A 12,500-nucleotide genomic window follows, 5' to 3' on the forward strand; every position below is an offset into this window, starting at 1 on the left:
TTTTGAAGAGAATGGAAAACAAACGTCTTTCTTCCTCCATCTGTCTCTTCCTTCTCTTTTTTCTCTTTCCATCATTCTCTTTCTTTCTTTCCATATCTCTCCCTCTTTCTCTCCTTTCCCTGTGTTGCAGGCTAGAGGTGGTGGCAGTGATGGAGCTCAGCTCAGGGGCAGAGCCTGAGTTGACCTATGACCTCCCCATGACCCTGACTGTGAGGTCACACGCTGTGGGGGAGGAGAACGGGCTGGACGCGGGACACGAGGACGAGGAGCTGGAGGACGAAGAGGAGGAGGAGGAGGAAGATGAGGAGGAAGAAGGAGGGGCGGTGGGCGCTTCTGGAGGAGGTGCAGTAGGAGGTGGGGGAGCAGGCGGGCTCCGTGGCTGGGGGGGGCCGGGGGGGCTCCTGCGTCGGAGGACCGAGGGGGCTGCGGACGGAGGAGGTGACGCTGCGGAACCGACGCCATACCGTGACATCTGGAGTCTCCGCGCCTCCCTGGAGCAGTACGCCTCCTCCGACCTCAGCTCCAACGACCGCGACTCCACACGCAGCGACGCCGACAGCCTCTCGTCACTAGGGGGCGTCGGAAAGGCAGGAGGAGGCGCAGCAGCGTTGGGAGCAGGAACAGGGTCGGGGAGCGCAGCGGCCGCCATGATGTTCCAGTCGCAGGACATCGACGAGGAACTCCCGTACGACGAGCCTTCAGCCGTGACGGAGCTCAGGGAGGAGGAGGAGGAGGAGGAAGAGGATGAAGAGGAGGAGGAAGAGGAGCGGCGCAGAGAGAGGAGGCGGCGAGGAGGACGAGGAGGAGGAGGAGGCACGGGGGACAGCGTGGACAGTGACGGGGAGGCGGGCGGCAGGAAGCTGCTGCAGATGGACAGCGGCTACGCCTCCATGGACGCTCCGCCCCTCTCGGGTGGAGGAGGAGGAGGAGGAGGGAAGACGGCGTCCGAGAGGAGGCGCTACTTCACCTGCGCCGGGCGGAAGGGCACGGTGTGCGAGAGCTTCGAGGCGCGGCTCCTGCAGGAGGAACCCGACGAGACGGAGCTGGAGCTGGAGTCCGAGGAGAACCGCGGCCAGACGGAACCCGAGAAGCTCTCGCTGGCGCCGGCCGCGCCCGCGGCGGTCATCCCCAAAGAGCCGCGCACGCTGCCCACCGTCAAGTCCCCGCTGGCGCAGAAGCCCTGGCAACACCGCCGGCGCGACTACAGCATCGACGAGCGCACCGAGGCGCTCTTCAACGAGTTCCTGCGGCACGACCCGCGCCTGGACCCGCGCCCGCACCACCACCACCACCACCCGCGCTCCGCCCGCTCCTCCCGCCTGCACCTCCGCGCCCAGTGGCAGCGCGCCAAGCAGCACAGCGACCCCGGAGGATCCGCCGCCGCCGCCACCGCCCGCCTCTCGCCCTCCCTGGAGCGCCTCCGCTGGGGCCCGCTGAGGAGGGGCGAGAGCGCCGGATACCCGCTGGACGCCTCCACGCCCGCCGCCACCGCCCGCTACCAGCTCCAACACCACCACCACCACCACCACCACCTGCACGGGCCCCTGCCGCGCATCGCCAGCGCGGCCGACGAGGAGAACAGCGAGGGGGCGGAGGAGGGCGCGGAGGAGCCCAAAACCGCCTCGGGGAGCGTGGACGAGCAGGAGATGCTGGAGCTGGAGGAGGAGCAGAAGCAGGCGGAGGTCAAGGAGGACAAGATGGAGGACAACTGCAGCAACAACAACAGCAGCAGCAGCGGCAGCAGCGGCGGTGGTGGTGACATCCAAACCACGGTCATGCACTCGGAGCAAGGATATGAGAGCATGGAGGAGATGGGAGGTCTGAGCGTCGTGCCCACTCCTGGCCCACAGCATTGTGGGACCCTGGAGGACCCTGGGTTGCTGGCAGCCGACAAGATAGCTGCCAACCTGGAGGAGAGGCTGTACGGTGGCCTGCGACGGACACACTGTGTCCAGGAGCAGATGGTGGTGGTCGCCTGCACATCTCCAGATGACACGGCCGAGTAGAGACGCAACGAGGACTCAGAAAGACTCAGATTAGGATTGCGGTTGGGATTGGGATTGGGGTTTTTGCTGGCTGGTGTAAAGACTAGGACTAGGATTAGGGTTTGCTGGTGCTTGCCGGACTGCCACCCTGACCCTAACCCCCCTATCTGCCAGTGTCTTCATGACCCGTCACCCAACTACCCCCCTTCACACCCCCGTGTGATGGAGCCCACAGCATGCGTCTCCCCTGACGGAGGATGGGGTCAGAAACAGATCCGGCACGTCCACACCTCCTCCTGACCTGGACTGGCCTCCCCGCGACCGGGGCTCTCTCCAGCCGGTGGGTCCGACCTGCTCCCCGCTCCCGGCTCTGTGCACGGCTCCAGGAGTGCGTGGTGGCGTCCAGAGGGCTCACGACCTGTGTCCTCCCTCGCATGCTTCTGGACGGGCCGGCACGCTCTCCACTCAGCAGGGGGAGACGGACTGCTGCTCATGGTCTCTCACTGATGGTGACCGGTCACTGACGAGAGACTGTGTGTGTGTGTGTGGGGATCAGGCTCCTGCGCGGGCTGTCCCCTCATGCTGGTGTCCTTGCGCTGACCTCATTGTGAAGTCATTGTGAAATGCACGGGAATGGGAGTGACTAAGGACAGAGATCAAATCCCCTACTCCCCGAAATGTCCCTGGAGCCTCAGTCACCCTAAACAACAACAACAACAACAACAACAGCAACAACAACAGCAACAGCAACAACACGGAGAGCTACTGAATCTGGGCCAGATGAGTGGCATATCTGAGCTGGATCAGGGCGGAATCCCACTCAGACTCACCTGCCCCCGTGGGTTTTCACCTTTCTCCAGCAGTCTCGGGGAAGATGAAAGGGGAGTACAGGAAAAATAAATAATCAAATAAAATAAACTTGACCCTGTACACTATGTAAAAACAAATGATCACGTCATCCCATATCATTTCTTAGTGAAGGAGTCAGTCTGCTCCAAGCTGACCTGGACAGAGGGGCTGAGCAGCTGATGCGGGCTGTTGGGGTCGGGGCACGAGTATATCTAACAGCCCCCTGTGGTTTCAGTCTAGATAAGATTGCCCCTCGCAACAGGGCGCAAAATGTTGCTTATTTTCCCACAGAAGCAGGCCATGGCATGCCCTAATTCTAGTTTAGTTACGGTTTATGTAGTGGAGTCTACTGCATTATAGTAGGGCATTTTGAGCTGGAGTAAGACGTGAGAAATGCCCCACGATGCACCTGGTTGTGATGGCTCAGCAGCTTTCCCATGTATCCCACCTGACATGACGCCCCTGCCTGCCCGCTGCGTGTGGTGAACAGTAGCCTCCTGTCAGCATGCTCACTGTGTGCATATCAACATCATCTCTAGGAGTGTGCATCATGTAGATATCATTAAGACACACACATACACGGTTGAAAACATTCTGCACTATTCCGAGGGAATTAGAGTCTGCTTGCTCTCCTCATTGTCAAATGTTTGGCATCCTACATGTAGACAATATATCGAACATGTCTTTTGGAAGTGGCTTTGTAAGGACACGACCACGTGTCTCATAAGAAGGCCTTTTACATACAAATATCAGTCGCTTCTGGTTTGTGGGGATCGAGTTTGTACTACCTACAGAGTTCATTGCATTGCATTTATTTATTTGTTTATTTATTATACGGTTGTTTATTGATTAATGTATACTGTATGTTCTCTGTTTTGTGTTTTTCTACATCATTGATGTCATTGGTCTTTCAAATGATTAAAAAAAAGTCAAGTAGAACTCTTGAAAATCATCTTAAATTGTGTATGGAATTGCAAAACACAATTTAGACGCATGATAAATATTTCAGTTGATTAGTGCCTCTTGGTAGCGTTGTGTATCTCACTGCATGTCACATACAACTGGAATATGAAATGGGTTTGAAAACACACCTGTTGTGCTTCCTGTCCATGTTGTCTGTCCATCAGCACTGCCAAACATTAGCAATAGCACGATGACATTAGCATCTGCAACACTATACTTAAAGATCTCAGACATTTGAGAAGGAAGGATCATGCATCGGACTGTACTGATTACATCCCTTCCAGATGGGAGCCACACCTGAGAGGACTTAATGGGTTACCGCTAGAAGCTAGTTAGCTAAGCGTCATTCTAGTTAGAGTCAGCTCTACCTGAGAGCTAGGAACCTCTGTTAGTCAGCGGAGGGGACAAACACATGTCATACTTTGCATTGTTGTACAAAAGCCCCTTTTGGTCAAGACAGATGTTGAGTTCTTGGTTTGGACAGTAGCCTATCCATGCCTTCCAGCCTCTCCCATGGAGCCCCTGGGGTGCCAGATCTCCTCTGTTCTGATCAATGCTTCATGCTCTTCCTACATCTCCTGGGGATGAAGCCGCATCACCTCACATTCACTATTGATTATGGAGCATACGCTCTGGGATTTGGATGTGCTGACTTGCTGGCGCAAGAGTCCATTAAAAGACAATATGATTGGCCCTTTACCACTGACCTTACTGCAGCCAAGGTCAAGGAAATAAGAGACGGAGAGAGGAGGTGGTTGGGAAGGTAAGGGTGTCCCCAGTCTCAGTCAGGTCCAAATGCCCATTGCCCGATCAACCCCCATCTCTCACTCTTCACAGTTCAAGTCAATAAAGCAAAAAGGCCCAGAAAGAGAAAGAGAGAGAAACAAAATCAGATATTCTTCAATCACCTCAAGCAGGAACAGGGCAAGACTGCATAAAGGAGTAAGAGTTGAGGATCATCCTCCCAGAATTCTTTCCACTGACTGCATGTTATGAGTGTCCTGACTCCTGACTGTGGATTAGGGGCGTAACTGATTTAATATGCCAGTCTCCATTAGCTGTGCTACATTATCTAGTTTAGGTTACCCAATGCAGGACAAATGAGTGGCCCAACATCACTGAAAATCACCGGTCCCAAAACAGCTCATTGTATGTGGGGAAATTGTGCTGTTTTCTCACAAGTGCAGTGTTGGCACCATTTCCCCCACCCTTAAATGGTAAATGGTAAAAGCTTTCATCCCCTTTCACTGTTTCCTTTGTGGAGATTTAAATAGCCTGCAGAGAAGTAATGCAGCATTGATTGCTCAAAAACGCCTTGCTTCCCCATCTCCAACGCTGAGTGCCCTACTTTTCATTGTGAGGAGCGAAGCTCTGTCTGGTTTAAAAATGCACCATTTGAATGACAGAGATCATTAAGGGACCGACTGATGTATTTATTTTTGGTGTCTAATTTTTTTTCTTTCTTTTTCCCCAGTGAAATAAAAGCAATGTACATGAAGAGTTTGACAGTGTGGCTTCTGTGCATGAATCTGCATTGACCTTGCTTTCAGTGTACAATTGTGTTGCTAGTGGGTTGGCTATCTATTTTTAGTGCTTTTCATACATTTACTCATCCTCGTACACAAGGATTCTCATAACGGAACACCATGTCAGTTGCTTTCTCCTCAGGACTGTTGTAGCCTTCCATTTCTAAGCCTGTTCGCATACTGTATGTATATGGGCATTATTATGTCAGCTGGTCCACTGTCAGCTTCTATACGAGCTGCTGCTGATGTGCGTCAGAACTGGCGGTGACGTGTGTTTTCTGACCCCTCCACTGGCTGGCTCGCTCGCTCCCTCGCTCAGGTGCACGTCATCGCAATTCATCCAGCAATTCCATCTCTGGCTGCTGATTGGCTGGTTGCCTCCATCTCTGAAGGCGCACACACACAGAGACACACACACAAACATACACGGTTGCCGCAGCTACCATAAGAGGCCCAATTCCCCAGGGTTTCCCTGCCGTGCCATGAGAGTCTTCCGAGTTCCACAGCTCGTGGATCGATACAGCGCCGCAATCCCGCGCCAGGGAGGCAGGCATGATCAAAAAGGAGCGCACCAGCAGCTCTCTCCGCAGCAGCCTCAAAGCCACGCTAGATCAAAGTCAAGGTGAGTCAACAGCAGAGAGACTGAGATCAGGAGAGAGAGAGAGAGATGAGGAGAGAGAGATCAGGAGAGAGAAAGAGAGGGAGTGAGAGAAAGAGAGGGGGAGAGCAAGTAAAGCCATAGAGCTTGTGAACTGGTCCTGGAACATGAACATGAACGTTTCTGTACGAAGAGGTCCCTTGCAGAAGCTCAGTGGGTTGGCCCGGTCAGTGAAGGACTGGGATCCAGTGGAAACCCTGTTACAGCACAAACAGAGCCTCACAGTGCTCTCCTGACAAGCGCATCTGTGGGTTTCACTATATGAAATATGAATGGACCAGGACTCACTCACAAACACACATGTAACAATCTGTTCTTCTCAGGGCTTTATCTTGAAATGAAGACAACACGATTTGGATTGGTTGGGATGTGTTTTATATAAATAATAATTAAAAAATATTTATTGAAAAAAAAAAACAACAACAAAACAAAACAACAAAAAGAAACCCTAGATGGAAAAAGCCAAAACAATGAAGAGAAGAAAAAGCAGGTGACCGGGCCAGATGGTCAGATGGTGTCGTCAAGCGTCTGAACTTTTTGTTTGTTTTCAGTCCTTTAGTTGGAGAAGTTCCCTTTTCCACTGCTCTTTACAGCATGCAGTTAACACCGTATAGAAATCATCAGCAGCCCCAACCCAGCATCAAAAGAAGAATTCAGATCTTCTCAAAACTCTTTCCACTGGGGGTAGATATATATATATCTTTTTCTTTTATATGTATCTCATACTCAATATAGCAATAGTTATTACTGTTGTTGTCATTCTTAACATGTCACAATAAAACGTCTGAGTGTCTTTAACTGTGTATTTAATTACTGTAAAAAAAAGGGGCAACCTAACAACTAAATCTGGCTGTTGGGAGTCCACCTGCATCGTCTAGAGAAGATGCAGAAGAGAGAGGAAGAGGAGCGAGAAAGACAGAGAGAGAAGAGAGAAGAGAGAAGAGAGAAGAGAGAAGAGAGAAGAGAGAAGAGAGGAGAGAGGAGAGAGGAGAGAGAGAGAGAGAGAGAGAGAGAGAGAGAGAGAGAGAGAGAAGGGGGATAAAAAGCAACGTTGTTGGGGGTGGGGTGGTTGTACGGCAGGCACATCTCCTCTTTGTAGTTTCCCACTCGGGTCAGTCTCTTTAAAACAAAACCAAAAAGAAAAGACAGAAAAAAGGAGAAGAGGTTTTTTCCTGGCATCCATTTTGGGTTCATTGTCCAGGGTGGCCATGGGCATGAGAGGGGAGAGGCAGAGGGCAGTCCAGGGTGGCTGGCCATAGGCATGAGAGGGCAGAGGGCAGTCCAGGGTGGCTGGCCATAGGCATGAGAGGGCAGAGGGCAGTCCAGGGTGGCCATGGGCATGAGAGGGCAGAGGCAAGACATGTCTGCTGGGTGTGGGGGGCCAATGCATGGAGAGACAGGAGAGAAAACCTGCAGCACAGGGGAAAAAAGACACACTTCAGTCACTATCTATATTAGTAAGAGTGTGTGTGCCTGTTTGTGCGAGTGTGTGCCTGTTTGTGTGAGTGTGTGTGTGAGAGAGAAAGAGAGAGAGCGAGCGCGAGAGGGAGCGAGAGAGAGAGAGAGAGAGAGAGAGAGAGAGAGAGAGAGAGAGAGAGAGAGAGAGAGAGAGAGAGAGAAAGAGAGAGAGAGAGAGAGTGTTCGAGATGAAATTTGATAAGGAAGACAAGGAAAGGAGGTTCCAGAAAATGAGGAGCAGTGAGGGATGAGGGAGAGAGATGAGCATCCACAAGTAGACGCATGCGTCTCTCTGTGTGCGTCTGTGTGTGTGTGAGAAAGAGAGTTTAAGGAGAGGTAGTGAGTCACCAGCAGCACTCTCCTAAACAGAGGTGGAACGCTTCACACCCACACTCCCTCCCTCCCTCCCTCCCTCTCCCTCTCTCTCTCGCTCTCTCTCTCTCTCTCCCTCCCTCCCTCCTCTTCACCCATCTGCCTGAAACTACCAGGGAAGCACAGCATCCATCTGCCTGAATGTAACAATGATGGACTCGGCTTTGTGGATGACAAGGAGGCTGCAAGAGGTAAAGTAGCATTTGCTTTCATCTCCCTCTATCCAACGCACTCCCCAAGACACGCACGCATGCACAGCCGGCGGAAGGAATGGCCAATCTGGGCAACTGCCCAGGGAGCTAAACCCCCAGGAGCATCGCAGCTTGGCAAGCTATAGGTTACGACACTACGGTTAAAGCACATTGATTGACAAATACTGTAATATGTCACAGACGTTTATGCGGGAGAAATTCCGTTTACAGTAATATTGGTTAAACAGCAGTCATGATTGAGACGTTCAATGCCTAGTGTCTCAGAATACAGAAATGTGCATTAGTTGTAAAGCTGTTCCAAAAACATTTCTCCCGCATTTAATGAGGGTGCTGATCAGCCTGAATGGCCAGGGTTGCTAGCAGTGGAAGGTAGCAGACAGGCCGATGTAATCAGGTAAAAACACCTCCCAGGTCAATAAGACGGACCAATCACAATATGACACAGGGAAGAAGTGCGTTCCTAATGCCGTTTAAATGCACACCTAACAGACTTTAGGTATTTGTATTTCTGTATAACAGCTTGCAATAATAACATGCTTATGTTACTAGAGAGCCTAACTGCTCAATTGTAGGCTACCGTTTTTTTCTGTGAGCCCAGTCACAATAGGGCTCGGGATCATGACGTGAAAACTTCGCGGGCACAGCTACATTGGCACTCCTTAGTTTACGATGGATTACTTTGGATTAACTCCCGCCTGTTAGTGTGTTCCTGTTACTTAGTTTTTACCTTCTTGGTCGTATGTTGCTGTGTAGTGGGGTGTAGCAGCGCAACCCATGATCGCAAAAGGAAAATAATCGCTAATACTATATTTCTGCTTCTTGTCTTTTGCATATGAATGAATGGATCACTACGTTCGGTGCGCTACCAACATGGCAGCAATATTCCTAGAATGCAAGGCCTGTGCCCGAGCCCTATTGTCCCGCAACATTGTATTACTTTGCCATGCGGTCCAGTAGCGCTGGAAAGTAGCAACGTTGCCCTCCCCACACATCGGGCGCAGCTGCAGCCAGGGTATTCTGTGGAGGTAGCACACAGTCGGAAGTGGCACACAGGCTGTTTCTCAAAGTCGAGGATCCTCGAGGATTCGTGCTTGGTAGAACTGAGCCCTGCTGAGTAAAATCCTTCTAAGACGAGGCAAGGCTTCTTCTTAGCCTTGGGAAATAAAACACACAATGGCACAGACTAACGAGTGTGCAGGAAGCTGCAGGTGTGCGCTATTGAAACTCATGCCTTCTGCTCGCTATTTTAAGAAACACATTGCACACGTTTGATTCATTTGCCAAAACAAACCACAGAGCAGCAACCATTAAGCAAAATATTAAGACTTGATGACATAACATCTTTCAAATAGCAGTCTTGAAGGATCCCACCTTGACTTTGAGAAACAGCCACAGTCTACGAACATGGGGACACAGGATAAACAGCCACAACCCATGACCATGATTGGCTTGCACGGACGGCCCTGCGCGCGGCACTCACATCCACTACTGAGAAGTTACCTTCCTACTCCTATTTCCTGTTTTAATGTACAACTGACAACAGAAGCATGCACGCACACACACACACACACACACACACACACACACACACACACACACACACAGTACTGACCGATAGGAGTTGTGTGTTGAGGCCGTGTGTGTGTGGCGGGGCGGTGGGTGTGTGTGTCGGGTCATTGCTGCTTGCAGGTGGAGAGCTTGCGGATCTTGCTGGCCGTGGACAGGCCCTTGCGGGAGGGGTTGGACGAGGAGCTGGACCTGCGCTCCGTCTTGGGCTTCAGCGACGCCCCCTCCGTGCCGTTCACACACACAGCCTTAGACAAGCCACGCCCCCGCCCCGCCTCCTCCTCATCTTCCCCGTCCTCCGCAACTTGCCCTGGAGGGAGAGAGAGAGAGAGAGACCAATGGTTTTATTGGGATCAAAACACAGCAACTTCTCATGATCCAATGTGATTACATGTGTAGGCTAACAGGCTACTCATAAACACAAGTGAACAGACATAACTGCTTTAGTCCTTTGCTCTTTATCCTATCTGATGGCTTGACCCTTTCTTGCCTTGTGTTTGTATGGCACTCCAGGATTCACCCATCCCTAATCAGTCAACCAATTGTCAAGACAAAACCAACTCATTTTGTTGTGCAGATTAGTTTTGTATTTTCATTTTGAACAATTTCACCATCCAGAAAAATAACACGCAGCCTATGTACACCTATAGGCCTGCATACATAATGTTGTGAATGACATGTGCTGTTTAGGACTGACTAACTGTATCAGTTGTGTGATATTGCCCGTTCCTCGCTCCAGCAGAGGTAAATGTGTATGTTGTTCAGGTGTGCTGGTGGTGTGAGTGAGAAAGAGAGAGAGAGAGATGTGTGGAAGACCTACAGAAGACCGAGTGATAGACGTGTGAAAACCCTTCAGAAGACTGTGCATGATAGTTAACCATCAGCTTACACAGTCTGGATAGCTGCAGAGTAAATAGACATCTTCATGCAGTTTCTTCATGCTAATGTAATGGAGTGACAAACTCGCACGCACGCACACACAAACACACACAGAGAACCATTGTGCTGCGGGCAGCGTTTGATGTAATGGGTGAAGTGAGGCCTCACATCTTTCTATATTTGTCCTTCTCTGTTTTCCTGATGATCTGCCCCTTTCATGCCCGTTTTCTTTTTTTTTTTGCTCGATTTGTCTCGCAATCTCTGTTTTAAGCTCCAGAAGAATCCAAACCCTTAACTGACACAGGAGACCTGATCACCTTTCTTGCCATCATGTACACTGGTGTGTATGCTATCCTGCAGGGGATTGTCCTTAATGTACTGTATATGCTATTCTGTCGAGGATAGTCCTAAATGTACACATACCATGCTGCAGAGGATAGTCCTTAATGTATGCACATCATATCCTACAGATAATAGTCCTTAATGTACACATAATTAGATCTGCTCGATTATGGTTAAAACCATTATCACGGTTTTACTTTTCATTCGTTTTATGCTTGCAGATTTCTCTGCAGAGCTTTCCCTACAGCTTTCCCAACAGATTTAGCGTGTATATTTTACAACACTCCTCAATCGGTCAGTCTGCCCTTTCATGAGCATGATCACGAGGCTGGAGACTTTCTGTTTGTCAACTTGCATGTATGTTTTTTTTCCGCTGAGAGGCGAGACAGCCGTCATTCAACCCAAAATAAGTCAAATAACCATTCCAGTGACTCCGAAGCTGATTAGTTAAGGCAAATTAAGATAAAAAAAAAAATGTGCATAGTTCACCTTTAAATGTACACATACTATACTACAGAGGCTAGTCAAGTCCTTAATGTATCATGTTATCTTGTAGAGGATAATCCTGCTTAATGTCCACAATATACAAGACACAGTTAGAATTTCACCAAGAGGTTGATGTCTTTTAACCCATTAAGGCCTAAAGCGCCTGGGAAAAAAGCCTGTAAAACCTAAGGGCGATTTCAGGAAAAACCCCAAAAGCCTGAAGTTTTTCTGGAAATTCAGCAATTGTGTCAACGCCTACTAAGTTATTGATTTCTCAGCCTCTGTAGGAGATAGAAACAAAATTCAAAAAGTATTTGAGAGCTTACACCTGTGGCTTTCCTGGGAAATTGAGTTTATTTAGTTACACCTTCACAAAAATAAAACATGTACTGTGTCAGTGCAGGAACAGCACTATTTCATCAGAAACGAGTGCATTTTCCACAGCTTGTCATTCTGATTGACATCTGTTGACTGGTTATATATTATTAGTATGGTCAGAATTTACTGATAGGCTTACACAAGCTGTAATAGTTTCAAAAAGTGACTGTGTTTACTATATTCCAAAAATGTAGGCAAATTAGGGCCACCACCTTCACGCTATCAGTAATATTGAATAATGTGTGATCATTGACAGTCCTGGTGATCCTAGTCTCTGCTTGACCCTCCACACACACACACACACACACACACATACAAAATGATGGCTTGTCATGTTTCTATTTCATATTTTGAATTCATAAACTCCATATATTTTGTTAATAGTTTATAGTATTTTATGATCGGCATAATTACTTATAGCTAAAAAAATATTCAGTAATTTGAAAATTCTTTTTTTTTTAACTATTGCACTTGTCCTGACGTTACAGTGGTGATATGTACTGTAGGTCTAATTGAGTGCCTGTCACTTTAAGAGGAACGTGAAAGTTAATTAGATTTCATTCTCAAGGATTTTGGCTAGAGGGAAATAATCGTGCATAGTCTCATGATATGTTTTCATATGTTTCCGTCATTACATAAAATAAATGTTCGAAAAACTAACAAGCCAAAGAAAATATGCCTGGGATATGTGTTTTGCAATGTTGATTTCTATGATTTTGGTGAGTACTACATTAATTATAGAACGTGCACATTAAAAAGACAGAGTGCTACATGATACAACACACGTCTTGTGGTGATGTTCCGCCTTTTAAAAGCAGGTGTAGCT

At 49.1% G+C, this 12,500-nt stretch overlaps 2 protein-coding genes across 4 annotated transcripts in view; one reads left to right on the top strand and one right to left on the bottom strand.

Annotated features, from left to right (window-relative positions):
• Nucleotides 1-2,006, top strand: part of LOC134098078 (voltage-dependent calcium channel beta subunit-associated regulatory protein) — a 22,148-nt gene extending 20,142 nt beyond the window's left edge. The window contains exons 10-11 of the mRNA XM_062551029.1: nucleotides 131-1,682; nucleotides 1,851-2,006. Coding sequence (XP_062407013.1) covers nucleotides 131-1,682; nucleotides 1,851-2,006 — 1,708 coding nt within the window. The remainder of the gene's footprint in view (nucleotides 1-130; nucleotides 1,683-1,850) is intronic.
• A 4,334-nt stretch (nucleotides 2,007-6,340) lies between these two features.
• stk11 (serine/threonine kinase 11) overlaps nucleotides 6,341-12,500 on the bottom strand; it is a 28,264-nt gene continuing 22,104 nt past the window's right edge. For all 3 annotated transcript variants that reach the window (XM_062518868.1, XM_062518867.1, XM_062518869.1), the window contains 2 exons: nucleotides 9,636-9,899; nucleotides 6,341-7,391 (listed from right to left, as the gene is read on the bottom strand). In XM_062518868.1, the coding sequence (XP_062374852.1) occupies nucleotides 9,697-9,899 (203 nt within the window). In that variant the 3' untranslated portion in view covers nucleotides 6,341-7,391; nucleotides 9,636-9,696. The remainder of the gene's footprint in view (nucleotides 7,392-9,635; nucleotides 9,900-12,500) is intronic.

The sequence above is a fragment of the Sardina pilchardus genome, chromosome 2, assembly GCF_963854185.1.
Source record: "Sardina pilchardus chromosome 2, fSarPil1.1, whole genome shotgun sequence".
Lineage (NCBI taxonomy): Eukaryota > Metazoa > Chordata > Actinopteri > Clupeiformes > Clupeidae > Sardina > Sardina pilchardus.